General features: G+C 43.2%; 1 protein-coding gene across 5 annotated transcripts in view; it reads left to right on the top strand.

The window, feature by feature from the left end:
- KLHDC3 (kelch domain containing 3) overlaps positions 1 to 25,818 on the top strand; it is a 53,171-nt gene extending 27,353 nt beyond the window's left edge. For all 5 annotated transcript variants that reach the window (XM_035111135.2, XM_035111130.2, XM_035111134.2 and 2 more), the window contains 4 exons: positions 226 to 334; positions 23,848 to 23,921; positions 24,163 to 24,241; positions 24,814 to 25,818. In XM_035111135.2, coding sequence (XP_034967026.1) covers positions 226 to 334; positions 23,848 to 23,921; positions 24,163 to 24,241; positions 24,814 to 24,880 — 329 coding nt within the window. In that variant the 3' untranslated portion in view covers positions 24,881 to 25,818. The remainder of the gene's footprint in view (positions 1 to 225; positions 335 to 23,847; positions 23,922 to 24,162; positions 24,242 to 24,813) is intronic.
- The last annotated feature ends 1,416 nt before the right edge of the window (positions 25,819 to 27,234 follow it).

Raw genomic sequence — 27,234 nt, 5'->3', positions numbered from 1 at the left:
AGTGCAAACAGATTTTTTTAATGAAGAAAAGACTGTGATATTTGAAACCTGAACATCTTTTTCACTTGCAAGCAAAAAACCTCAAGTGTTTGTGCTGAAAAGCAAAAGGTTTGTTTCTATGTGTTAAATTTGTAAACTTCTTAGAACTAGAGCTTGTTCGTGTGGCTTGTCTTTACCAGGATTGCGTGAAATATTCAGCTTTCATGGTGTATGTGTTTTCTCCAGTTTCTTTTACCTGGAAGAAAATTGATCCCAAAGGGAAAGGGCCATGTCCTCGCCGCAGGCAGTGCTGTTGTAGAGTAGGGGACAAGATCATCCTCTTTGGAGGCACAAGGTGAGTGGTATATCAGATTGGCTTTCTTGGTGCCTTGACTTTGGATTTGAAAATTCACTGTTCAGTTCTTAAGCAATGACAAAGAACCAAAAGCAAGCCCTACCACAAACACACCATTGATCATTCCGCAGGCTGTGCTCAGTCTATTTCTAGTGTACGAGATTGCTTCTGAGCCCTCAAGTCTCTCCTGTAGGCCAATTTCTTAAGCCAGCCTACATTGTCCCTGACCATTGGTCATAAAGACTGGGAGTTGTAGTCCAAATGCCATTGCTGTAAGATTGGAGAGAAGAGAAATTCTCCCTGCTATTTAAAAAAGCAATTTTTTAAATCTCTGGTAATAGCGCTAAGCACCACAGTGCTAAAATTGGAGCTAAGCTTATTTCCAGTTTTAACACTTTGGTGCTTAGCACTAACACTGAATATAAGAGATGTTAACACGCAATGTTTTGATCAGAGATAGCAGATCTCCATGCCCAATGTCATATGTCAGGTGACTGACAAGTGGATTTGCCCAGAATGGCTTTGCAGGCCAAAATCAGAGGCCTAGTGAGCCTATAGGTATGCAGGCCAGAGTTTCCTTTGCTATTCCGAAGCCTACTACTGCCATTTTGGGATTTTTTTAATATTTTATATTTTGCTTCTCCTTTCCTCCTTTCCCAATTGGAGAGTACAATAGTTAGGAACTCTTGTAGAATTTTCACCCGATTCATAGGTTGCATGATGTGGTATAAAATTTTATATTGTATCTAGCATCGTGAACCAGTGAGTTCAGTGCAGAGAGTAATGGACTTGGTAAAAAAAAATTCAAATTACACCTTAGCTGTAGGCAGTCTGAGTAGTTTCATGCAAGTCACACTGTCTTAGATATGGATCCCCATCTGCAACATAGAATTATTCAATGCCCTACTTTATAACAAAAATTCATGAGACAAGTATGTTTGTTTTAAAAAACTGTACATTAAACATACCGTAATATATGAAAATTATGCTGTTTGTTGTTTGTAGGTTTGTAAGTTTCCATTCCATTGCAAGTTAATGTCATAAAGAACCAAAAAGGATATCTCCTCCCATTTCCTGGAGTTCCGTGTTCGTCCTTGCTTCAGAAAAATGCAGCAACATTTAGCAAGGATAGTGACTGTTGACAGACCTTGCAGCTTGGGTGAATTAGAGTGCAATAATGACTTTGCAGTTTCTGGAGTTCAAAGGCTTTATGCATGCAGGAGGTCTTTACAGACTGAATAGTGACCAGAGAGAAAAACCACAGATGTATTGTCTGGAGAGAACAGCAAACAAAATGGCTTAAGCTTTGGGGTAGAGTTAACTTAGACATAGGAGCTTGCAAATAAGTGCAGGCTAGGTTGCTTGACAGAACAGTGGCTTTGTGTGGTTTAAAGTAACACATGCATTAACTGCAAATTCAAGACAACAAAATGTATTTGCTTTCCCCTGACATTGACAACCAGCTCCTTAAAATGTCATTTTTATTGTTGTAATCTCTTAATTAACTGCTCCCGTGAGTCTATTGGTGCTAAGTGATGATGCCAAAAGGTTTTGTGTGCCGCTTCCCTATTTTTCCCATTCAACTTTTACTTCCCTGCCGTTATGCCTATCAATGAATCTAATCAGAGAGATCTCAGTGGGTTATGCTGTGGATGTCTGCTGATTTTTTTTTTGGGGGGGGTGTTGATCCCACTTTGAATTTCATCCAGGGGCAGTAGCACAATAAGGTAATTTTGGATTCTGGACTTAAGGGCCATGCAGTGGGGGCCCTAATAAGCTGGAACTGTGTAGTACACTTCAGAATGTGGTAAGCCACCCCTGTGTGTTTGGGAGCCCACCTGCCAGTTTGGTCTGGTGCCCTGGACTTTTATTCAATGGTTGTGGCCTGATGTAATCATTGTACAGGGGAGGCAAGACAGGGAGGAAAATCTCATGCATCGTAGCAGCAGTTTCCTTGCACAACACCACTCATTCCTCTTCACATTGTCAACAACAGCCAGTTGCTGACATTCACACAGCTGCCTGATAATGTGTTCATTTCTCTACAGGAAAATTACATTTTTCTCAGTAACAAAATACTACTGCTTGGAAGGAAAAGGTGTGGGCAGTGCTTTGCAGATGAGGAAACAAATGTACATTTGGGGCACCGTAAACAATCCAAAAAGGCATGTAAAACCAGGAAGCAACTTGGGACTTGTCTGTGACAGTGAAAGCTAAATTAGTCATAGAATTACCTCTGTCTTCAAAGCTGAATTTAGCCGAAGGGTCTACTAACTAGGAAAGATGCTGGAGTTGGGGATTGAGTTGTCAAACATTGGCAGTGACCTCAGCAAGATACAAGTCGGCTAGAAGTGATCTAGATACTTACCAGCTGCTATGAGCCAGGAAGTATGTGAGTGCAGCAGAACTTTTGGCATCTGAGGTTTTTCTTGACGGTAACCATATGTTAAGTATACGAATCTATAAATATAGACAAAGTAAATGTTTATTAGAAATTAATTTATTTTCTCACCTGTTTTACTTTGAAAGTTTCAAAGTAAGTTTTAAGCACAACCTACTAAGCTCTTTTCACTGTGACACCTTCTATAGTAATAAACTTGCAATATTTAAATACAGGCAAGATGAGATTAGGGTGCTCCTAAAACTAAAATGAGTGTTCTCAAGAAACCCATAAACAGATTTAACAACCAACAGACATAACTTCAGGACAAAATACTGTCTTGCCTACTGGTCTGTCTTAAAGAAAAAGAAGAGCGGAGCGAGAGGCTCAGACAAGTGTTTGATGATTGGTTTGGGAGTATCTGAAGCTGCAATACTTCTACCACTACAGAAGTGTTGATATGATCAGACCTGCATGAGAAGACTCTGCAAGCCCCCTTGTAAGAGGCTATAAATATTTAAACTTCCTTTGCAGTGAGTGTCAATAATAACATAACCTATTTTTTTATAAGCATCTCATTAATGTTGTTATGACAGGACTCAGTAGCCTGACTGGATTCGTAAGCTTAAAAGCTTCAGAAGCCAGGAATATCCACTTTGTTAGGCATCACCCGGTTGAAGACGTACATCAAAATTGAGAATATCAGAAACTTGAGACCAGCAATGACAAACCAATTTTCCATATCATTGCCTTGGGCTGGCGGTTTCCTTCCCGTATAGCAAACTATACATTCCGTTCTTGAAGGCAGGATATCTCAGTTGATGGACTGGGCTATTGATCTGATCCAGTAAGACTTATCTGATATGTTATTTAGACAGCCCCATTAACTCATGAGATTGGGAAGAACCAGAAGGTCATAAAGTCAAACACCTCCCCCTGAAGCACAATCTTCCAGCTATTGCACCATATCTATCTTTCTCATTCGCTCTCCCTCTGTCACACAGAGATGCACACTCCCGATCAAAGTGTCATCTGTGTCACAAACCATCCAGTCAAGTTGTGTCAGTCTCTGATAACATCCATAAATTTTCTTGCCCTGCAGCAGAGGTGGATAACTTGTGGATTGTCAGATGTTGTTGGGACTCCCAACTCCCACCTGCCAGAGCCAGCATGGCCAATAGTGAGAGATAATGGGAGTTGTAGTTCAGCAACATTTAGAGGGCCATATGTTAGCCATGACTGACACAGTCAGTCACTCACTGAGAGTGAACTCTAGTGTAGCACAATATTAATCAGATGTCTGGAGTAGCCCCTCCATGTGGGGCTGCCTTTAATGATTTGGAAACTGCATCTAGTACAGAATGCAGCCAGCTGGATGTTGAGGCTAGGCAATCAGATTCTGTACTGATGCAGTAGTTGCCAATGCTGTTTCAAGCCCAATTTAAAGTCCGAGGGCTGCATCCCCTCATAGGCAACCTTTGGTGTGCGTATGCCAGTAGTGGGCATCGCCAAAGGCAAAATTGGGTGTGGCAATGAATGTGACACTTAGCTTTGCACAGTAGTCTACACTCCAGCCCCACAAAATTTGATTTCTGCACCTACATACACCTCTCCCCATCCAGGCCTAGCAAGTGGCATTTTCAGAATCGAAGCACACATTCCAGCAAGGCACAAAGTACTCAAGGAGGAAGCTGAGCACAGCTGGGGAGGAGGCATGGCCCGAGAAAGTCCCAAGGATCAGACACGGAGGCCTGGTGGGGCTGTATTTCACCTCTGGGTTTCAGATTCCTCAGTCTAGTTCCTCGTAAATGGTTTGGAATGAAGTTACGTGCAGGCTTACCTTCACATACCTCAGCCTACACACTGATCATCATCCGAAGCCTTGCTCGCACACCTATTTCCATTATGGATACTAGAACACACAGTGAAGCTGAATGTTGGAAAACTCAGGACAGACAAAGTACTTCTTCACACAGCACATAACTGAACTATGGAATTTGCTTCCAGTAGATAGTGATGAACACCAGCTTAGATGGCTTTAAAAAAGAATTAGACAGAATCATGGAAAATAGGGCTATCAATGCTACTAACCGTGATAATTAAGTTCTACCTGCATGGTTGGAGGGAGCATGCTTTTGTACATTGGTTGCTGGCAAACAGAAGTGGGGAGTGTGCTGTTGCACTCAGGTCCTACTTGCAGGCTTCCCATAGGTATCTCATTGACTACTGTGAGTACAAGATGCCTTTGGCTTGATCCAGTATTCTGAGTTTGGTAGACTCAAGGAAGCTTGGTTTTAAGTTGCTTTGGGTTGCCCTGGACAAAATAAAGTACCTAACAAATAAAGGAAGGAAGGAAAGAGAACGTTTTTTTGGCAGTGGTCTCACTTGTGGAATGCTTGCCAGTGGGGCTACATCATGCCCCCCTTCATACCTTGAATATTTCTTGGATTTTAAAATTTGTTAAAGTTATCGTTATTAATTTACCAGGGTGGGTATGTTTTTAGTGTTATTGCTGGTCCTTATCTGTTCCTAGCTTTGTGTATTACAGTTTTATTATCCTTGAATCTTACTGCTAATTATATTGTATATTGATTGTTGCAACCTACCTTGGGAGGGTTTCTAACCCTACAAGACTGCCTGTAAATATGTTTAATAATGATTATTCATTAGGTCATTTGATCTAAAAACGTTTTACTTGTCTTCGCATGCTTCTTCCTGACACCCTGCCTGTGAGCTAGGGTGGACTAAGGATAGTACAGAAGTCACTTTTGATATAGGAAAGATGTGGGGAACTTCCAGCATTGTTTTTACACTACTGAACAAAATAATGATAGCACTACTTTTAATTATTATAAATATAAGGTAAAGGTAAAGGGACCCCTGACCATTAGGTCCAGTCGTGACCGACTCTGGGGTTGTGGCACTCATCTTGTGCTATTGGAGCTGGCATACAGCTTCCAGGTCATGTGGCCATCATGACAAAGCCGCTTCTGGCAAACCAGAGCAGCACACGGAAACGCCATTTACCTTCCTGCTGTAGCGGTACCTATTTATCTACTTGCACTTTGACGTGCTTTCAAACTGCTAGGTTGGTAGGAGCTGGGACCGAGCAACGACAGCTCACCCCATTGCAGGGATTCAAACCGCTGATCTTCTGATCAGCAAGGCCTAGGCTCTGTGGTTTAACCCACAGCGCCACCCACGTCCCATTATAAATATAGGTCTACAGAAAAGAGAAGGATATGCGTATCCTACATATACATATTTTATATTAAGTACAATACATTTAGATCTAAATAGAGAGAGGTCTAATTATTGTAAACAATGAGTGTGATTGTCTATCATAATAGTATGCACCATTTCAAAACTTTAGAAAAGTCACTTTTTCTCAAAATTATGCTGCTAGATTTTTATCACCTTAAGTGAAAAGGTAACATGTTACTATAAGCATATTAAAGCAATGAAATAACAGTTCCAATAGCTTCTTCAGTGTGGTTTCCCAACCTTCATTCTTCACTGTTGGGAGTGTCACAATAAAAGTGCATTTGAAGTGCCTATTCTGTGTCCGATTTTTTTTGGGGGGGGTGTGGACTTTTATTGCATGTTAGTTTCCCCACATCTTTGGCTGGTTTGATAAGACTCTGTTTATAGTGTCGGGAGAGGATAAGAAGGCCAGAAAGGGGGGTTGGGGTGGAGAGGGAGCTTGGTTCACTTCCTCTGAGTAGCTATCAGGTACGCTCTGGAGCTGGCTGGCTTGATAAGACGTTTTTCCAGGAAGTTGTTGTAAATGAAGAGGTTCCTGCATCTTGTATTGTCCTGAAGGTGACAGGTCACAAGGAAGTGGGGGTGAGGAGGGGGGAGGGAAGAGATAAAATTTCAGCACAGGGCAAGGATTAGAGAGAACATAAGTGGAAAAATAACAGCCAGCAAGTCTCTGGATCCATTGGAAAAATGGGACAGGAGGCATCAAATAGGGAGAGCTAAATCTTATCTGTCTCTTATTCAGACCCACAGGAGCCCTTGCCTCCCTGCTTTTTGCATAGCCTGTATTTCACATTTAGTTTGCAGTCTTCCACTGAAGATAGACATAAGCTTTTAAAAGAGGTGAGAGTGATAAGTTTGCCACACTGTACCCACACATTTCTTCTGTTCTGCTGTTCTTTCTGGACAGATGCATTTTGCATAAGCAGTACAAAAGCCACTTACTGGAGATAATAGTGGGATAAATGTACACAGTCGGAAATTGTTCTGCTCTCTTCTCATCTTCAGTTCTGTGGTGAGAAATTACTTCCTTCTGTTTTCAGATGTTTCTGTGGTGTTTTCTGTTGGTATACAGTATAGTGAGGAGATCTCAACAGTTTATCTGCAGGCCACAAATCAGTGTTCTCAGATCTGCTGCAGGCTCTGTTAAATAAATATCTATCCCATTTCCTGAGGGGTAGTTATTTTAGCCTGTTCAGCAAAAACAACAGAGAGTCTTGTGGCATCTTAAAGACTAGCAAATTTATTAGGGCATAAGCTTTTGTGGACCAGAGTCCACTTTGTCTGATGCATGGAATGCTGTCCTGAGTTGGCAGGGATATATAGTCATACACATGGGTGGAAAGAGAGAGAAAAAAACATGTTAGCAGTAAGATAAGAGGGAAATGGAAAGGCAGGAAACACAGCTTAAGTGTAAAAATAATTACAGTGACCAAACACAAACATGTTAGCAGATGTATACTTTGATTCAGACATATATACAAACTTCATAGCTGGATGTTGAATGTTTAGCTAATCAACTCTTAAAATAGATCCTATCCTGGAGGAGCTGACCCTCTGCAGCTCCTCTTGCCCAAAGAAGAAGAGAGTGCACAGCTTCACACTAACAAAATAGAATAGGGTCAGGATAATTTTGATAAAATTAACCAAACATGAGCTAACATTAGCAAAAAAAAAAAAGATTTAAAAAAGAGACACGGGTCTAATCTACTGAGCCTCTTGGGCTTGCTAATTAGAAAGTCGGCAGTTCAGATCCCTGCAATGGAGTAAGCTCCCATTGCTCTGTCCCAAACCTAGCAGTTTGAAAGCATGCCAGTGCAAGTAGATAAATAGGTACCGCATCATAAGCATTTACTTCCTAAACAGTGAGATTACTATGTGTGATATCTTGGGACTGAAGTTCCCTATTTCATTTGTTCTGTACCATATGCAATACTAAACAGCGCTTGGTAGGACTTCAGCAAAAGGCACTTGTATTGCACATGTACAGCATAGTGTTGATGGATGGAGGTTGCTAGAAGAACTGTATCACTGCTTATTTGATGCTTCCCGAAGGAATTCTGAATGTGATTGGATGCTCTTAAGCTCTCCATTTCCAAATTTCTAGATGCCTGGGAGTGCTGCATGTACTTTTTGTGTGTAGGATATGCAGTGGTGGCTGACAAATAAATTTGATTTGAATTCAAATTAATTTATTGGTCTTGCATTTACTGTCTAGGGAGCTCTGTGAGAGATGTTATTGTCTGTTCTTGCCAATACTCCTACCTAAGTTCAGCTGAGTAAAGTGTATGGAAAGTTCTTAAGGGAGCATAAACTGATGCTCAGATCATCCAGTGTGAAACAGTCAAGCTGACCTACCAGCTTGACTGGCCCCAGTGCCTGGCTGATAACAGAGTAGTAGGTGCCCCAGGTTATCCCTTCATGGGAGCCATTCACCCCCATGTCTGGCCTTATTCCTCTACAATCATTTTGGCCTTGAACTCGGACGTCTTTTAGCCCTTAAGACTTGTCTGTAATGCAGTAGACACTGCTTTTTTCTCCCTCACAAAGATAAGGGGTGCATTAGGGTTTCCTGACGGACGTGAAATAGGGTTAGATTATCCTGGCTGGGAAACTGCAGAGCTGTGGTGCTTGAAAGAGCTTTATCGTGAGCTCAGATAGACAGTGCTGCTCTACAACAGGTGGTGTCCCTGCTAAGGTTGAAGCTATTGGAAGAATATATTTGCCCTTATGTGCACTTTTCTCAGGGCAAAAATTAATAATGGCAACTATTCTTCCATTTTCTGGTAGAAAAGTGAGAATATCAAATCAAATCAAATTTATTAAACGGTCACAGATCAATTCGACTCATGCAACGAGTCAGCAGAGCATAACATAGAAAGATACAAAGGACAATTTCAATGCAAATAAAACAACAACAACGCTTTAAAGTTAAAAAACATTAATGAAATTAAGTGTTAGCATTCCCCTGCGAATTGCCATTGGGAAGCTCTTGTTTCCTACGTCTAATAGCAGATACACAATATTTAGCAACATTGGTCGTAATTTTGGGGTCCTTATCTTCTACCAAGGCTCTCAGACGTTGGGATTCTGGTTCGTTCTTAAGCTTTTGTACAGCTGGGGTAATAAAGGTCAAACGTAAATCCTCGTAGAAACTACAGTATAACAATACATGTAAATTTGTTTCTACTTCCGATGAGCCACATGGGCAAACACGTGTCTCATGCGGTTTACCCTCATACCTGCCTTGCAACAAGGCAGAGGGGAGCACATTAAATCTGGCCATGGTGAAGGAATGTCTGTACTTGGGTGTTTGTAATTTTGTCAGATAATTTGCAGGAGAGAACCCTCTCCCATAATCTCTCATTGCAGCATGTTTGTCCATTTTGCCCATATGACATTGCAGCTCCACGTCCCAGATACATTGGTGCACTTGGTTTCTAGCTCTCTCATATCCTGCCGCTATCAAGGTCTGCGGAGAAAACCCCAAACTTCTTAACTTTTCATACAAAGTGTCTTTCTAATTGGAATAATAGGTATCTAGCAATGTTAGAGGTGCCAACCCGACCGGGGGGAAAATAAGTTTTAACCAATAGTGTATCTTTAGAATCCACAGCCGTGCACTGACGGGTATTTGTCCAACTTCTAAGCGGACAGCTATATTGGATACACACGGGGGATCCCTAATAGGCAAAGAAAAAAATTAGTTTGAAATGCCTCCAGGGGAGCGAAGTTTTTGAAACTGCAAACCTGGGATCCATAAGTGAGTTGCAGAAATATTTTTGCAGCGAAAACCTGGGAGGTTGCCGGAATATATTGGCCCCCTTTTCCGCAATAAAATCTTGTTAGAGCTTTGGTTGCTCTTCCTGCGTTGGCGATGGTGTTTTTCATCTGATAATGCCAGGAGCCCCTTTCCTGAAAAGTTATTCCCAGGTATTTGAAGGTTGCTACCTGATCAGTTGGTTGACTATCAGTTTTCCATTTATGTTTTCTTCTTTTTTTTGAAAACTCCATAATTTTAGATTTGCTATAATTAATTGATAATTGTTCAGCTTGGCAATAATTAGCAAGTAATCTCAAAAGTTTCCTTAAACCAACACAGGAAAAAGAAAGTAGGACTGCGTCGTCCGCATACAAGAGAACCAGGAGGGGCATACCTGCTAATTTGGGTGGGTGGGCATTTTCTTTCGCCATATTTTCTGCTGAAGAATTAATATAGAAATTAAATAATGTTGGCGCAAGGACACACCCTTGTTTGACCCCCGTGATAAGTTTGAATTTCTTTAGTTAAGTGTCCCTGTCGATCACATCTTACCCTGACCCTAGTATTTTCATATAGACTACGGATAAGGCGCAATAAGCGTCTATCTATACTTGTGGTGCCAAGCTTTTCCCAAAGTCTATCCCTTGGTATTGAATCGAAAGCAGATTTAAAATCTATAAAAGCTGCATATAAGGAGCCCTCTTTCCTTGAGTATTTTTCCGCCAGATGTTGAAGGATCAGGGCTTGGTCTATAGTTGACTGCTTTGCTCTGAAACCGGCTTGTACTTCTGATAGGATGTGATCTCGTTCCATCCACTCAACTAATTTGTCACATAAATGGGCGGCGTACAGTTTGCTAATAATACTTAAAAGACTGATTGGCCTGTAGTTAGCCGGCTCGGTTCTATTTCCTTTCTTGAATATTGGAATAATAATTGCTAGACCCCAGTCCTCAGGGATAGTAGCTGCTTGATTTATACTACGGTAGTAAACAGGGCGGCTAGCACAGGGGCCCACCATTCAGCATTTGTCTTAAGAAGTTCTGGTGAGATGTTATCTGCACCTGGGGCTTTTCCAGATTTAAGTGATTGGATAAGTCTAAAAATTTCTTCAGTGGTTTCAGGGGGCCATTCAGTGCCGATATCACTCGGAGCAGGAAGCCGGGCCGGGGCCTGTTGATTTGATGAGTATAATGAAAGAAAGTGGGTCTCCCATGCTCCAGCGGGTATAGAATATTCAATTTCAATCGGGGAGTCTTTCCAACTTTTTGCAATTATTTTCCAAAACGTGGCAGAATCTTTCCTTCGGGAGGCCTCTATTAGGCACTGCCACTCCTCCCTTTGGGCCCGGAGCTTTTTCTTTTTAATCAGAGCTTTATAACTATGTTTTATCTCAAATCAATCTATCGGGAGCGAGGGTAAGTTCACTGATCTATAGTTCCTGTACTTATCCATCAGGAGGTGCTTCGTAGCGATACATTCCCGGTCAAACCAGGGTTTAGATTTATTAGGGAATAGAGATTGGCGTGGCGTTTTTTTAAGGGTCAAATAAGGTTGTAGGGACAAGATCAAATCCCGGAACATAACTAATCTAGCCTCTGAAGATGGTGAGTTTACGAGGTTATCTCTTCTAACAAGAAATGTAAGTGAGAATATCCCATTGACACAAAATTGTTAGCTTGTGGATGAAATTGTAGCTTAATTTGATTTGATTTTAAAGTATCACATGCTGTTATGCATCCGTCTTAACCCTCCTGTGGTAATGGAGTGGCTGTGTGGACCCTAGGTGGTGTTTGAAATATTTGTGCAAACCTGAACCAACTTCATACTGCATCCTCAAGAATTATGTTGTCCTGTGGTGTTTCATCTCTCTCTAGTGTCTTTTCATTTATTTAATTTTTTTTTGCATGCTACCAGGAACCTATTGGTATGGAAGTGAATTTGGGGGGGACAGGGACAGTCTAGTTGACCTTAAAAGATTTCCTTTGACTTCACCCATCCTTGTTTGTTAATAACATTGTTGGGAAGGTACAATTTGAAGAAAAGAAGTGGTGTGCTGGAAGAGGCTGCTTAACCCTTCTCCTTACCACTTATTTTCAACTGCAGCACCATACCACCCAGCCTGTTTTATCCCCACCTAGCATCTCAGGTTCCAAAGCAGTCCCAGATGTCTTGTGGCAAGCCTGCTGGAGAAAATCTCAAAAAGGTTCTGAATGAGTATTTTTTATCTCTGTCATCATGTTGCAGTTCCAAATCCAGAATAAGGTATTTGAACTCCCAGGTCATTCAGTCTTGCTATACTGCCGCACAAAGACCTACTTTGGGCTTAGCCAGCCTAAAGATGATGAAGGGCACTAGAAGAGGGCTCAGTGTCTTCCTCATGCAGTTAAGCAACAGGCATGGAGCAACTCACAGGAGGATTTTTCTAGAAATACAATAAGCTCCAGACATTTAATAAAGCAATACAGGACCAGGACAATGTGGAGCATCTTTACTGGTCCCAGACACTTCATTTCCCCCACCTGGATTTGGACCTGAAAGACTAGGACCAAGTGTGGGTACATGGAGGGCAAGTTATAGGCAAGCACAGTTTGAGACATTGCACATCATTACTAATGACAGAGCATGTCTGTTACGGCATCAGCATTATCTTCTCATTTCCTGGCTTTGTGTATCTTAAGCCAACATGAGACCCTTACTCTGGCATTGAACTGGTAGGTTTCTTGATCATATTTCTGTGACTTTGATTTGCATTCCTCAGATACACACACACACACACACACACACACACACACACACACAGCTCCTTCATTGTACTCTTCCTTGATTTAGCTAATAGTTTTTTGATGGGCAGGTAACAGGACCTTGTTCTTTTAAGAATGATTCCTTTGGGTCCCGAAGAACATAAAACATGAATCCTCTGTCCTAGCTTTATTGAATTTACTTGAATATATCTATTAAGCACTATATAAATAGGAACTAAAATATCTCCTGGTTGCTGAAGAAGCCAAGGCAGAGTGCTGTTTCATATTTAAAAGCTGTCAGGAAGAAAGGGAACTAAAGAGTAAAAATGAATAGTATGCTATTTATCTTGTTAAAACCCACCAGTGACATACTCAAGGCTCTGTAGTAGACCCAGTGTTGAATTGAATGATTCTATAGAAACAATAGGTCAAGGATAACCATATTCTGTGTTCTTATTCACTACTGGTGGAAAATAACCAGCGTTGCTCAGGAATTCTAAGGAACCAATTTATAAATTAATAATAGAATATAATGTGGTAGATTCTAGGGCTGTGCACAGGTCCCTGATCTCCAGCCCTCCCCCCCCCCAATACCAACCAAAGTGGCCAGAGGGTTCAGTCCAGTTGAGTGCTGTTTCACTAGTGTGTTCCTCATGGGGAACAAGTTGGTGGAGCAGACCCCTTCAGCCAGCAGGATTGCATCCTTGACAAGGTCACAACTGCAGTGCTACTGCACATCCTCAGCTACTATGCCAGGCCTGCTTGCCCACTCCTCTGTGTCATTGCCCCTCAGTGTAGTTCATGCCCTAGCCATTCTTCCTGCCACTGGCAACAACGCCACCTCCTACCACTCCATGGCTGGCACTTATCCAGCTGCTATCGCTGCTGCTTCCACCAGCCCGAGCATGCAATATGAGAAGCAGTTGTCTGAGCTGGACCCACCTCACTCACCGCCACCCCCTACAAACTGATTCCTGCACCAACCAACTCCATCTTCATGGGTGCAATAACCAATGGTGAACTACCAACTGACCCCTGGTCTTGGCCCAACACATTGTTGGTAGCTGGTTCTTCTCTTCTCCCCCCCCCCACTGGTCCTAGGGTTAGGTCTCCTCTTCCATCCTTGGGACCTCTGCAGCCTCACACCTGCCCCTGGTGTTTGCTTCCTCAGCGTGTTCCCTTTGAGTAGCATGCTGGCAAAAGGTCCCCCTGCAGCAGTTCGGAACAGGTTGGTTCAGCATCTTAATTCAAAATGGTATTTGACAGTTTCCAAACATAGACCAAAACATGCTCCTCAGTCTCAGAAACTTTCATGCCAAATTGGGTGACGATATCTTCAGGAGTGTCCAAATCAGTGCAGTTTGGAATGGTTTGGTCCGTCATCTTGGTTCAAAGTGGTGTCTGATGGTATCTATCCAAATGTAGACAAAAACTGGTTCTTCCATCTTAGAAACACTTGTGCCAAATTTGGCAAAGATATCTTAAGAGGTGTCCAAATCCATAGAAAACGGACGGACAGATGAACCACTTCCCAAAATATATAGTAGACATAGAGGTGCGAAGGCTAGAAGTATATTTTACTGCATGATGTTGATTGTACTAATGTTTTTAATCATTCTGAGCACAAAGGAGACGGCTAAAATTTTAAATATATAAAATAAAAAGGAATTGGATGGAAGTGCTCTATGAGTTGGGGCACATGCATGCTCAGACATATCCATTTCTAAAAATCCAAAGAGATGTGGCACTGAAGTGTGAAGACACTTGCTTCCTCTCACCCACATAAACGCCAGTTGAAAATATTTATTTTCTTTGTGAATGCTGCTTCTTTTTACCACAGCTTAATTTGAAATTTGATAAAATTGCTTCAGGAGACCAACTGCTGCTAGTTGGCCATCCTGGCTGTGGATTGTAAGACAACGGACATCTGCAACCCATAACTAAAAGGAAATATTGGCACTAGCATGATGAATGAAATATCAAAAGTAGATGAAATTTAATGCAGTTGCATAGTCAGTAAAATGTAGTACCAAGGAACTTTAGAATTACTCACATCCTTTACAGACTGTAATCTAGCAATTACTTGAGAAGGCTGCTATGTATCTGGGGAAAGCCGAGTTAATGGCTCTGTTCTCAGTGTGCTGTCATTTTGCCAAAGCAAACCCTTCAAGACCAAGTGTGGAAAACCATGGCAGAAGGTCAGATATTCTGATGATTAAGAATGGTTTCATATTTTGGTTCCATACCTAAAGTGATTTTTTTATATATATTAGTTGACAGGCTGAGGGGAAGCAGAGAAACCAAATGATTAAGCATGTAGAAAACTCTATAAAGAGATAGGGATTTGTGTTATTTCACTGGGGCCAGGCAGAAAAAGTATTTTAATCAATACATGCCAGGCCATTAGATTGGAAGCAGAGATTCCAGAGAAGATTGTGAATAGATAGCAGGAACACTCACAGATACAAGTGGGACCTTCAACGAAATGTTGCCATGTGTAATGCTTCAGTTCAGGATTCTAGCCAGATGTGCCAGCTTACAGGATATTCCATTCTATCACCAAATTTTTTAATACATATAATTTTTTTCCACCCAACAGTCAGTGTTCTGTGGTCACTGAAAATGCTCAGTTCTTATTAGCTGATTTTGGGGGAGGAGCGCCCGCTTAGAGGTTTTTCTTTCTCTCAAATGTAGTAGTAATTTTATTTATACCCCACATATCTGGCTTCATTTCCCCAGGCACCCTGGGTTGATTCCAATGCACACAAAAACATAAAACATCAGACATTAAAAACCTTCTAAAACAAGGCTGCCTTCTAAACGTTGTATAGTTATTTATCTCCTTAACACCTGATGGGAGGGCATTCTGCAGGAATAACAACATTTAGGTATTCCTGCACTTGCTGATACCACCCATTAGTTTGTGGGTGGTGCCAGATGAGCTACATAAGAATCTGCTTTTGGAGAATGAGTCGGCCATTAGTGCATAAAATGGTAGCTGTATGAGGCAGAAAGATGAAACCTCCTATTTATCTCCAAATATTGGTGATTTGAGTGAGGTCTTCACAAAGCAGTCATTTACACAGTTATGTAATATCAGTGATGTACCCATAGGCAGATGAAGCATAGTATAATCCACTCTGATTCTATGGCTCTTCCATTCCACCAATTTGTTTTTATTTATTTATTTATTTTTCATTTATTCAATAACATTTATACACCACTTGATTGTAAAAAACAACAACAACCTCAAAGCGGTTTACAAAAGATTTCCTTGCTTGCATAAGGTTTACATGGAGACTAGATTATGTTCAGTCTTTATTGAGAATTTAGATTTCAACACAACAGTGAGCATTTATCCTGATTTGCTTGTGGGGTGTTTATGCATCTCCCCATTAATCGCTCATTCTTTCCACACTTTTCAATGCACTTCCTTGTCACTGTCGAACTTATTTCTATTTAAAAATGAATTTGCTGTGCTAAGTCAACAGAGTGCTTTAATCCACTTTGTCCAAACCTATCTTTCCAAGGATGCACTTGAATCCCTTCCACGAAATACTGACATACTGACAGTCTAGAGTCTCCCTTAGTGTAAGGCAGCAAGGGGAGAGACTGGCTTAATGTTTGTTTATTTTTTGCACAGAATCTGCTTCTCTCCCAGTCGCTTGCCTATTATTCTGTTTAAGAGTCTGCCAACCCCCGGTATCTGTTATTCGAGTTGATTTGGTGGGTTAAAAAAAACACACCTCTAGCAAGAAAGAATCCTTTCAACTTTAGAGAAGAACTCAGACGTCACTGGTGTTGTGGAGTGATCAAATACACAACCTAAATCTGATTCCTCCCCCACTGCTCCCAAGTTGGCTGCTTGCTAGGGGTCTCTGTGACCTTCTGTGATAATGAAATTTCCAGATGGTGCAGGAACATCCTGCCCTGGCTGTTGCGAGGGCAGAGCAAGAAGCCTTGTTTGTTTGCTAGGGAAGAAGAGAGGCTGGAAAAAATGAAGCAACTGGGCAGAAGCTTGTACAAACAGGTCAAGCCCATGCCCCCAAAAGTATCCCCTTTCTAACATGCTCAGGTTTCTCCTTTCTTAAACCACGGCTGACAGATCTGCTACAATTCCATGCTCATCTTGGGTATTTCTTTGTGTGCAGCATGCAGAGATTTGCTACCACAATTATTCCTGGTACTAAGCAAAGTGATTAAGGCAAACCTGTTGCCTTGATGGCGGGATTCTGAACGGCAATGCTGAGAGGAGAACCGAGGGAGTCTAGTGTGTCTTTGAATAGAGTTCATATAAGATGGGAGGGAATTGCAAAGCTAATGTAGAGTTGGGATTCCCAAGCTATGGTCTGCAGACAATGAGCAGTTTGTGAGCTTCATTAAGGTAGTCTGCAATGTGTCTGTAAAAATACTATTCAAAATCATACAGCATCTGGCACAGTGCATTACAATGGCTACAACAGGCAGAAAAGTCATTAAGAGGTCCTCCAAGACTCTCAGCAATTCATGCAGGGGAAATATAAGGAACCACTGATGCAGAGTAACACTGAGTGGGGAGTTTGTATGTCTTGGGCAGAGGCAGAGAGGGGGGAACTACTGCAAGGAAGTTGTATGGATAGAATCCAGTGTTGATTTTAATTTTGGTAACCTGCCAGGGTACGTAGGAGTGCAAGGTAAAAGTGTTTCAAATAAATTTCATGGACTGAAATAAATACATATCACAGTCTCATTGCTAATGCAGGAATAGCAAAGTGGGGAAGGGAAGATGTGACGACCCTGGTCCCACTCTACCTTACTATCACTGCGACACAGGAATCCAGAGGGGAAAACACCCACCCTCTGCTCCTGCCGCCTCAAAAATCAACCCCTTTTACTGATGGGTTTCTTAGTAAGGAGAGCCTTCCAGCTTGCGTGACCTGGTACCTTAAGAAACTCTAGGCTGTCCCACGGAATAACCCCTTTGCCTCCAGTAAAGGGTCTCCCTCAGTTGGATTCCCCCACTGTAGGAGTTTGCCCTAGGCACTCTGGCAACTTCTTGGCACCTCAGGTTACCCTTCTAAGCCTCCTCCGTGTAACTTCAGGACACAAACCACCACCTCCCTGCCTGAGGTGAGTTTGGCCCTCTCTTGAGTCACCACGGCTGTGAGTCCTGGTACCTCGCTGGAAAAATACAGACGGACCTCTTGTTGGCAAAAACAGAGATGAAGTTTTATTGTGTTAAAAACATAAGTGATTCTTTAACGTGTCATTTATTAATTAGCTTTGTTCCAGTTGTACAAAATAAACTCAGTCAAACATTTAACTTTAAGTTTTCCTAGCCTCTTAACTGTCTTCATACAAGCCACCACATAACACCACACCACACCTTCCTCCCTCTCCCTCCTAACAGACCAAACCGACTCTCCCTCCTTTTTTAAAACCGGGCACAGTCCCGCCCCCATCAGAGTTCTATGCCAGTCAGGCTGGAGGTGGGTTAACTCTTTGCCAGCCGGGCAGGAATAAACATTTTAAAAGTGCTTCAATTTGTCACATATCTCCCCCCACCACAAAGACATTGTGTCGGCTTGCTCTTAATTAACTAGAGCAATGCCAAAACAATGGGCTTGGGGTTAAAAATACATCAATGCATTCTATAACATCCATACTACAAAGTCAACTAAATTCACATCTCATAAACTTGTACACAGATAAATCATGTTTGGCATGTGTTAGATTATAACTCCTTAGCACAAATGTCTTGCTAGGGTTCCCACCATTTCATATAATAATTTGCACCATTCTATACCTCTCAAAAATACCTGGATAAAGCGTCCGCTATGATGTTTTCTTTCCCACTTATGTGCTTGACATCAAATGTGTAATCCTGTAACTGCATGCTCCACCTGATTAACTTGCTGTTGTTACCCTTCATTTGGTTTAGCCATTTCAGCGGTGAGTGATCGGTATATAGGGTAAACTTTCGGCCCCACAGGTAAGGCTTCAGTTTACCTACGGACCACAAAATCGCTAGGCATTCGAGTTCTATGGTAGAGAGGTGCTTTTCCCTCTCCAATAGCTTCCGGCTGATATATAACACCGGGTGTAAAAACCCTCCTTCTCCCTCCTGTGCCAGTACTGCACCTAAACCAACACCTGATGCGTCCGTCATTAAATTAAAAGGGCAAAAGAAATAAGGTGCTTTTAAAATGGGCTCTGTCATCAGAGCAGCCTTTAAAAGTTCAAAAGCTTGTTGACACTGTGTGGTCCAGATAATCTTATCCGGGCGGCTTTTCTTCGTGCAGTCACTCAACACAGCCGCGTGAGTGCTGAACTGGGGGATAAAACGCCTATAATAACCTATAGCTCCTATAAAGGCACGCACCTGCTTCTTAGTTTTGGGAGCCGGCCAGCTTCTGATGGCTTCCACTTTGTTAGTATCTGGCCTGATCACTCCCCCTCCGAGAACATGGCCTAAGTATTTAACCTGTCTTTTCCCCATCTGACACTTAGCCGCTTTTACTGTTAAACCTGCCGCTTTTATCCTCTGGAAAACCACACTTAGGTGTTGTAAGTGATCTCTCCACGATGGGCTAAATACCGCTATGTCGTCAATGTAAGCAAGGGCGAACGTTTGCAGACCCCTTCGCATCCTATCGATGAGTCGCTGGAACGTGGCTGCCGCGTTCTTTAATCCAAAAGGCAACACTTTAAATTCAAACAACCCATCTCTAGTGATGAAAGCGGTTTTGGGCTTGTCTAAGGGATCCATTTCCACTTGCCAGTACCCTTTTGTTAAGTCAAGTGTAGATATATAATTCGCTTTTCCTATGGTCTCAACCAAGTCGTCCACCCGTGGCATGGGGTAAACGTCCGGCACAGTCACCTGGTTCAACTTTCTGAAGTCTACACAGGGACGAAAGGTATTGTCTGGCTTCCTGACCAAGAGCAGGGGCGATGACCAGGGGCTGTAAGAGGGCTCAATCAATCCCAGTGCAAGCATCTCCCTGATCTCTGAAGAGACCAAGTCGGCGTGCTCCCCCGTCACTCTGTAAGGAGGGGTAGCTATGGGTCTTGCTTCCCCTGTATCTATTTTATGAGTTGCTAGGTTGGTCCTCCCTGGGATGTTTGAGAAGATCTGAGCAAACTGAGCAAGGACTATTTTTAACTGCTCCTTTTGCTCTGGGGTCAGACCTTCGTCGAATGACACCTCTGCTAGAGTTGTGCCCTTACTTAGCTCTCCCCACCCAGTTAAATGAATCCCTTGGGTCACCTTCCCCTTTACTTGTAACACCAACTTATTTCTGTCAAAATAAGGCTTAAGTAAATTTACATGAAAGTTTTTACATCGGTTCCCTTCCCCATCTAACTCTACCAAATAGTTCACCGCAGAAATCCTCTCGACCACTTTGAAGGGACCGTCCCACGACATCTCCAACTTCTTTCGACGTCTTGTTCTTAACACGAGCACACTGTCACCGGGCTGAAAAGATCTGTCTCTTGCGTGTGCATCATACCACTGCTTCTGTCGACGCTGTGCCTGCTGCAGGTTGTGAGCAGCTTGCTCCCGTAGCTCTTGAAGGTCGCTCTGCAGCTCCTGTAGATACGTCACAACATCAGGGCTGTCGATCTGCTCCTCCCCTGACCACGCTGCTTTCATCAAGTCTAGGGGTCCTCGTGGCTGTCGTCCAAATAGGAGTTCAAAAGGACTGAACCCTGTGCTCTCCTGCGGCACTTCGCGATAACCAAATAGGAAGTGTTGCAGCCTCTCATCCCAGTCGTTAGGATGATTGATGGAATAGGTTTTTAGCATCCGGCTCAGGGTCGAATTAAATTTCTCCGTCAAGCCATTCGACTGTGGATGATAAGCCGTAGTTTTAACATGCTTAATCCCACAAAGAGTTAAAAGCTCTTCCATGGTCTTGGACGTGAAGGATGTCCCTAAATCTGTTATAATTTCTTTGGGGAATCCCAGCCTTAGGAACACCGACATGAGGGCTTTTGCTACAGTCTTTGAGTCAATGTCCTTTAGAGGTATTGCTTCTGGATAGCGCGTAGCATAATCCACGAGGCATAAAATAAACTTATTCCCCCCTTTTGTAACTCTGGAGATAGGCCCGAGGATGTCCACTCCTACTCTGGAAAAGGGCTCAGTAATTACGGGAATAGACTGTAACAAGCCTCGCGTTTTGTCCGCTCTTTTGCCTGCTTTTTGGCAGATCACACAGGACTTGCAATACTCTTTGATGTCTTTGCCCATCCCAGGCCAGTAAAATCTTGCTTGGATTCTATCACTAGTCTTTCTAATGCCTAGATGCGCTGCTGAGGGTGCGTCGTGTGCCATTTGTAGCACTTGCAACCGGTAAGTTCTTGGCAACACTAACTGTTTCTTCCTTTCCCAAACAGCAGCAGTTTTCCTCCTCCTAGAAATTCTATACAATCTTCCCTCAATGGTGGTAAATAAGCAGGGGTTCTCCACAGTTACTTCTGCAGTAGGACTTTGTGCTTTACCCCACAGCTCTTTTATAGTTTCATCCTCTTTTTGATCACTCAAGAATTGGGCACCGTGCTCCTGGACCACTGGCACGCTAATCAGCCCTTCATCCTCACTAGGATCTATGGGTGACTCTATAACTGCAGGAGGATTACTCTCAGTGACTTGAGACTGTGACCTAGTTATCACTTGAATACGGTGCTTCTGACTAGCTAGGTCATTCCCTATTAAAAAGGGTACCTCCAATTCATTTAGGATTCCAACTCTCCATTTGCCACAAAATCCTTTGTAGGTAATATCAACTTCAGCTAATGGTACTTCAAAATGTGGGCCCCATATGCCTTTTAAACTATAGGACTGACCCTTGAGGTACTGCTCCTTTGGAACAAATTGTGATTTAACAAGTGAGACTTCTGTTCCTGTGTCCCTCAAACCAAAAAAAGACTGACCATTTAATTCAATTGGCTCCATGTAATCTTGGTTGCACTCCTGCTCAGCCCTCCAGACCTGTAAGACCTTAGAAGTAGTCTCAGCTGAACTGTCTGCTTTCTCTGAGCCTTCTGTCTGAGGCGAGCTATTTTCCTGTGACTGCATTACCAGTTTTACTTGTTTAGCTGCAGAAGGTGTAGTTTGCGACTTAACCAGCAGGGGGCACCTGGCACGTACATGGCCCTCACGATTACAGAAAAAACAAGTGATTTTCTTAGACCCTGTCTTGTCAGAAACTGATTCCCTGACAGGAAAATTTTCTTGCCTGTCTTTATTTTCTCTGTTTCTCCATGGATTACCCTTCTGTGAGTGTTTTGGGAATGCTATTTCATTGAAATCTCCTTGTAGTTCGTCTAAGACCTCAGCAACCTGTGCCACAGTTTTCAGTTTTTTATCCCTCAAGAACCAACGTAAATTGCTAGGGATTTGCTTAAAAAATTGTTCTAAACAAATTAATTGTTTTAACTCATCAAAGTCCTTCACTCCACTCCCTTGAATCCATCTGTCAAGTAATTTATCTAAGCGGCTAGCTAGTTGGGCATAAGTCTCTTTATGTTCCTTTTTTGCCTCACGAAAAGCCTTTCTGCTTTGTTCAGCCGTGAGTCCACATCGAACCCTGACCCTTTGCTTAAATACTTGGTAACTTGACAGCTCTTCTTCCCTCAGGTCAGCATAAATTTCACTTAGTATCCCACAAATTTGAGGTCTTAAATAAAGCATCCAGTTCTCCTCAGGTATTTGAAATTCCACACAAACGCGTTCGAAGGTAAATAGAAACGATTCGACATTATCGTCTTTTCCAAATTTGGGGAACCTTTTTAAATTAATTGCGGTACTATCATTGTTAACTGGGCTACTAGTTAATTCTGATCGCAAACGTATCTCCTCAAGCTTCATTCTGTCCTGTTCTAATTGAACCCTTAACCTCTCGGACTGCATTCTCTCCTCAGCTTCAATTCTAGCTTTTTCTCTCTCACTTTCAGCTTCAATCCTAGCTTTTTCTCTCTCACTTTCAGCTTCAATCCTAGCTCTTTCTCTCTCACTTTCAATTCTAGCTTTTTCCCTCTCACTTTCAGCTTCAATTCGGGCCATCTCAATTCGTAGTTTCATCAGTTCTACCTCAGAACCTGGGCTTCCCTCAGCCCCTTCCGTTCTTTCATCTCCTTTTGCCTCTCTGGGTTTTCTTACGTGAGTCATTTTCCTCACAGGAAAATCCTGACAGACTCAAACCAAACTAGGCGCGTGAGCTTTGAATTTCGATCACGACGCTGCCACCAAAAATGTGACAACCCTGGTCCCCACTCTACCTTACTATCACTGCGACACAGGAATCCAGAGGGGAAAACACCCACCCTCTGCTCCTGCCGCCTCAAAAATCAACCCCTTTTACTGATGGGTTTCTTAGTAAGGAGAGCCTTCCAGCTTGCGTGACCTGGTACCTTAAGAAACTCTAGGCTGTCCCACGGAATAACCCCTTTGCCTCCAGTAAAGGGTCTCCCTCAGTTGGATTCCCCCACTGTAGGAGTTTGCCCTAGGCACTCTGGCAACTTCTTGGCACCTCAGGTTACCCTTCTAAGCCTCCTCCGTGTAACTTCAGGACACAAACCACCACCTCCCTGCCTGAGGTGAGTTTGGCCCTCTCTTGAGTCACCACGGCTGTGAGTCCTGGTACCTCGCTGGAAAAATACAGACGGACCTCTTGTTGGCAAAAACAGAGATGAAGTTTTATTGTGTTAAAAACATAAGTGATTCTTTAACGTGTCATTTATTAATTAGCTTTGTTCCAGTTGTACAAAATAAACTCAGTCAAACATTTAACTTTAAGTTTTCCTAGCCTCTTAACTGTCTTCATACAAGCCACCACATAACACCACACCACACCTTCCTCCCTCTCCCTCCTAACAGACCAAACCGACTCTCCCTCCTTTTTTAAAACCGGGCACAGTCCCGCCCCCATCAGAGTTCTATGCCAGTCAGGCTGGAGGTGGGTTAACTCTTTGCCAGCCGGGCAGGAATAAACATTTTAAAAGTGCTTCAATTTGTCACATAAGACTTCGCTGCAAAGAGACTATTTCCATCCTGCCACATCTACGATAGAATCCTTTTGAATTGCAGAGGATAGGGCAGAGGTAAAGGAAATAATATTGAAGGTTAAAGGAATAGATGACCGCATTAGACATAAGGTAGTAAAGGGAGTAGGAACTGAAAACAAACAGCGTTGGCTTGGCCAGCAATAAACACAGAGGTTATTAAAGAGAGTCTTTGCTATCAGCAGCTGCACTTTGTTAGGTAGCGCTGAATTCAGGGAAGCCCTGTGGAATAGTTCAGAACTCTGGAAGAATCCGAAACAGAGCCTTAATTTGAAGTGAATTGCAGTGATTGATGGGGTTCTCTTTGTTTTCCACAGCCCATCCCCAGAGGAAGGCATGGGAGATGAATTTGACCTGATGGATCACTCGGACCTGTACATCTTAGACTTCAGTATGTGAACATTTCCTCCTTATGTTGCCTTTAGTAACTGCTTCCCCTAGGTTGTTTTCCCCTGGTGTGTTTTCTTCATATTAAAACGCCTGGTCAGAGTAGCTGCAATAGTTGTACTGTCTCCTTGTCCCATTGAAAGAGCTGCCTAGTACAATGAATTTGGCTTACCTTTTATGCTTCTCATGGGCTGCTTCCAAGAAGGGCAGTTTTATCATCATACTGTATGCTTCTTTTTCTTCAGGTCCCAGCTTAAAAACACTCTGTAAACTGGCAGTGATACAGTATAACCTCGACCAGTCCTGCCTCCCTCATGACATCAGGTAAGTTACTTATCCCCATGCAGGGATGTTCAATATATCTAAACCACTTGTTCTATACTACACAAGAGACAGCCTTTTACCAGGGCAGACTATTTCCCCCTCTACCCAATATTGTCTGACTGGTACCAGGTCTCCATTAGGAATATTTCCCACCACCTGCTGCCTGATCTTTTTAATTGGAGATGCCAGGGTTCAAACCTAGGACTTTCGGCACATAAAGCACACACCGTGCCATTGATTTCTCTTCCCCCAGCCTTCCCATTTCATGTTTGTCGTCATTGATGGCATCTGTCTGTCTCGAAAGGCAATGGAGTGCGTCTCCAGGGGTGAAGTCAAACCGCTGCATTAGCAGCACCGAAGTGGGAGGTCCTGGGCTGCCCAGACAACAAGACCCCCTCTCCCAGCCTCACTGATGTGTTCCAAAGGAAAGCAGAGCAATACATTTGGCACCAGCTTGGCTGCCGGAGTTGCCGGAAGGAGGCGTACACGGCACCATCCAACCACCATGTTTAGTAGCTGAAACATATTGTTTTATTGTACCTGTGTTTAATTCTAGCCCATTGTCTCTGCAGGTGGGAGCTTGCAGCAATGACGACAAACAGCAACATCAGCCGACCCATCTTCTCCTCTCATGGATAATCTGGTCTCCTGCTCCCCCTCCCAGCTACCCTCGGCCCCCTGCCTTGCAGACATCATCCACTGTCTCCTTCACTGTGCATGAATGTTTAGCCTATTCAGGAAAGGGGCACTGCTTCACCGCCACATAAGAGATTTCTTTGTAGTCCAGCGCTAGGAGGGCTCTACTTGCCCACCCTGCTGCCACACCTCTCCAGCTGCAACTTTGCCGAGACCTCGCCTTAAAGGCAGCATGCATGCAGAATTGGACAGTGCGCTCTACAGAGAAGCAGTGCGGGTGTGTTCCTGCTCCTGCTGCTGGACGCTACAGCTTACATCTCCCTATGGCGGTAGTACAACTTGAACAATAGGAACAAAAGAAACTCAGGACTAACTGGTGTAAGGCCAGCATGTGCTTCGCATAAGTCTAGAATCAAAGGCAAACCAAGCAAGGACTTACCAAGACCCAACTTCTCTACGTCCCTAGCCATTTTGAGTGCCTGGCCCTCACCATTAATCCAAGGGCTGAACCGGGTGCCCTGTCTTAAGCCATTTTCTCTGCTCTGCTGTGAGCGCAGAAAAGCATGCCTCGTCTTACATATTTTGAAATTTGACTGGGTTTGCCCTTCACCATTGGGCATCCAGGGGAATTCCATATATATATATATGTATATGTATATGTATATGTGATAATCAAGCACTCGCTGCCTTTACAGTAGTGTGGACTTCTGTGAGGTCAGACTCTTTGCTTGGAAGAGGAGGGGAAAACAATGACAACTCTGCCCAGCTAGGCAAGGAGTGGCCATCCAACATCTCGTAAGACTGAGTAGAACAGAGACTTTTCTGTGCCTGTTGCAGGAGAGGTCAATGCAAGATCTGAAATGCTGCTGCCCAGTTTCATGTGTACAAGCAGCACCTCTGAATTTATAAATACGGGGGGGCGGGGAAGCTAAACTTTGGTAGCCTTGTGTGTCAGTGCTTTTTGTATGGCTGGAGGGTGAGTGATGGGGGCACAGGGTCTGGAGATCGCAAACTGAGCCTGAAGTTAGAGAACTGGTCTCACTTTGTGGCTAATGGCATGCACTGGGAAGCCACCTGCTCAAATCTTCCTTTGACCATGGACTTGCTGGATGACTTTAAGCAAACTTCTCAGCTTCAGCCCCCACCTGAAATTCAGGAGTATTACTTGCCTGCCTTACGGAGATGTCGTAAGGAGAAGTGAAGTGTTTCATATATTCTAAAGTGTTATATAAATGCTCCACATTATTTAAGATAAAATTGGGCTTCGTCGTCACCCTTATTAAATGAGGCTTTCAGCCAGCCAAGGCCACTCTGGTGCCTCAAAGCTGCCTGTCTCAAATGTCCCATTGACCAATTTAACCCAGTATCAAAATTACACAATTTTGGGCGGGGAGATCAGAAGCTCATCCCTTTTGCTTTCTTGCTACTTTTATTACCCAAACATATGACCTGCTTTGTTTTCTTCTGTGTCCGTGAAGAGGTTGACATCCCAAAATGCTAGCAGGACCCCATGGACTGAAAAAAAGCATGGGGGCAAGGAGGAAGAGAGGCTACATGCAGTAGCTTTGACCCTGCTTAATTTATGCATTGCATTCCCAGCCAAGCATTGTACTCTGTGGGCTTATCTGTGATGCAAGGCAGCAGTTGGCCTCTTCACCCACAGTGCCTCTAGAAAACCCTGGTGTAATGGACAATGCCTTAAAGTTAGGTGGGTGTATACGGATATTCACAACTATGCTGAGAAGATTGTGTGTGTGTGTGTGTGTGTGTGTGTGTACACCCGTGACGTGGTGAGCTCGCGTTGCTCGGTCCCAGCTCCTGCCAACCTAGCCGTTCGAATGCACGTCAAAGTGCAAGTAGATAAATAGGTACCACTCCAGCGGGAAGGTAAACAGCGTTTCCGTGTGCTGCTCTGGTTTGCCAGAAGCGGCTTTGTCATGCTGGCCACATGACCTGGAAGCTGTATGCCGGCTCCCTTGGCCAATAATGCGAGATGAGCACCACAACCCCAGAGTCGGTTACGACTGGACCTAATGGTCAGGGGTCCCTTTACCTTTACCTTTACACACGTGTGATGAGCACATTAATCACATTGCAAGAACACTGGATGGAACAAAGGGACCAAAACACAAACAGCAGCCAAGGGGTTCAGGTGCACACACATCTTTGTTCCTTCATTTTTTTCATCATGACATGTAGGTATGTTCATAAGTTATGTTCATCACTTGATGTGTGAAGAAGCCATCACAGAACCAGGCATTCTATAGAGCACTCTTAAGTCACCTTTCCATGCTCAAAAATAATGCAGTTCCTTTGTTCAGCTGCCACTGACCAAGTGTGAAAAGTGCTTGTCGGAT

The sequence above is a fragment of the Zootoca vivipara genome, chromosome 3, assembly GCF_963506605.1.
Source record: "Zootoca vivipara chromosome 3, rZooViv1.1, whole genome shotgun sequence".
Classification (NCBI taxonomy): domain Eukaryota; kingdom Metazoa; phylum Chordata; class Lepidosauria; order Squamata; family Lacertidae; genus Zootoca; species Zootoca vivipara.
Note: the sequence above shows the minus strand (reverse complement) of the source record. Positions and strands in the feature narration are given on the sequence as shown.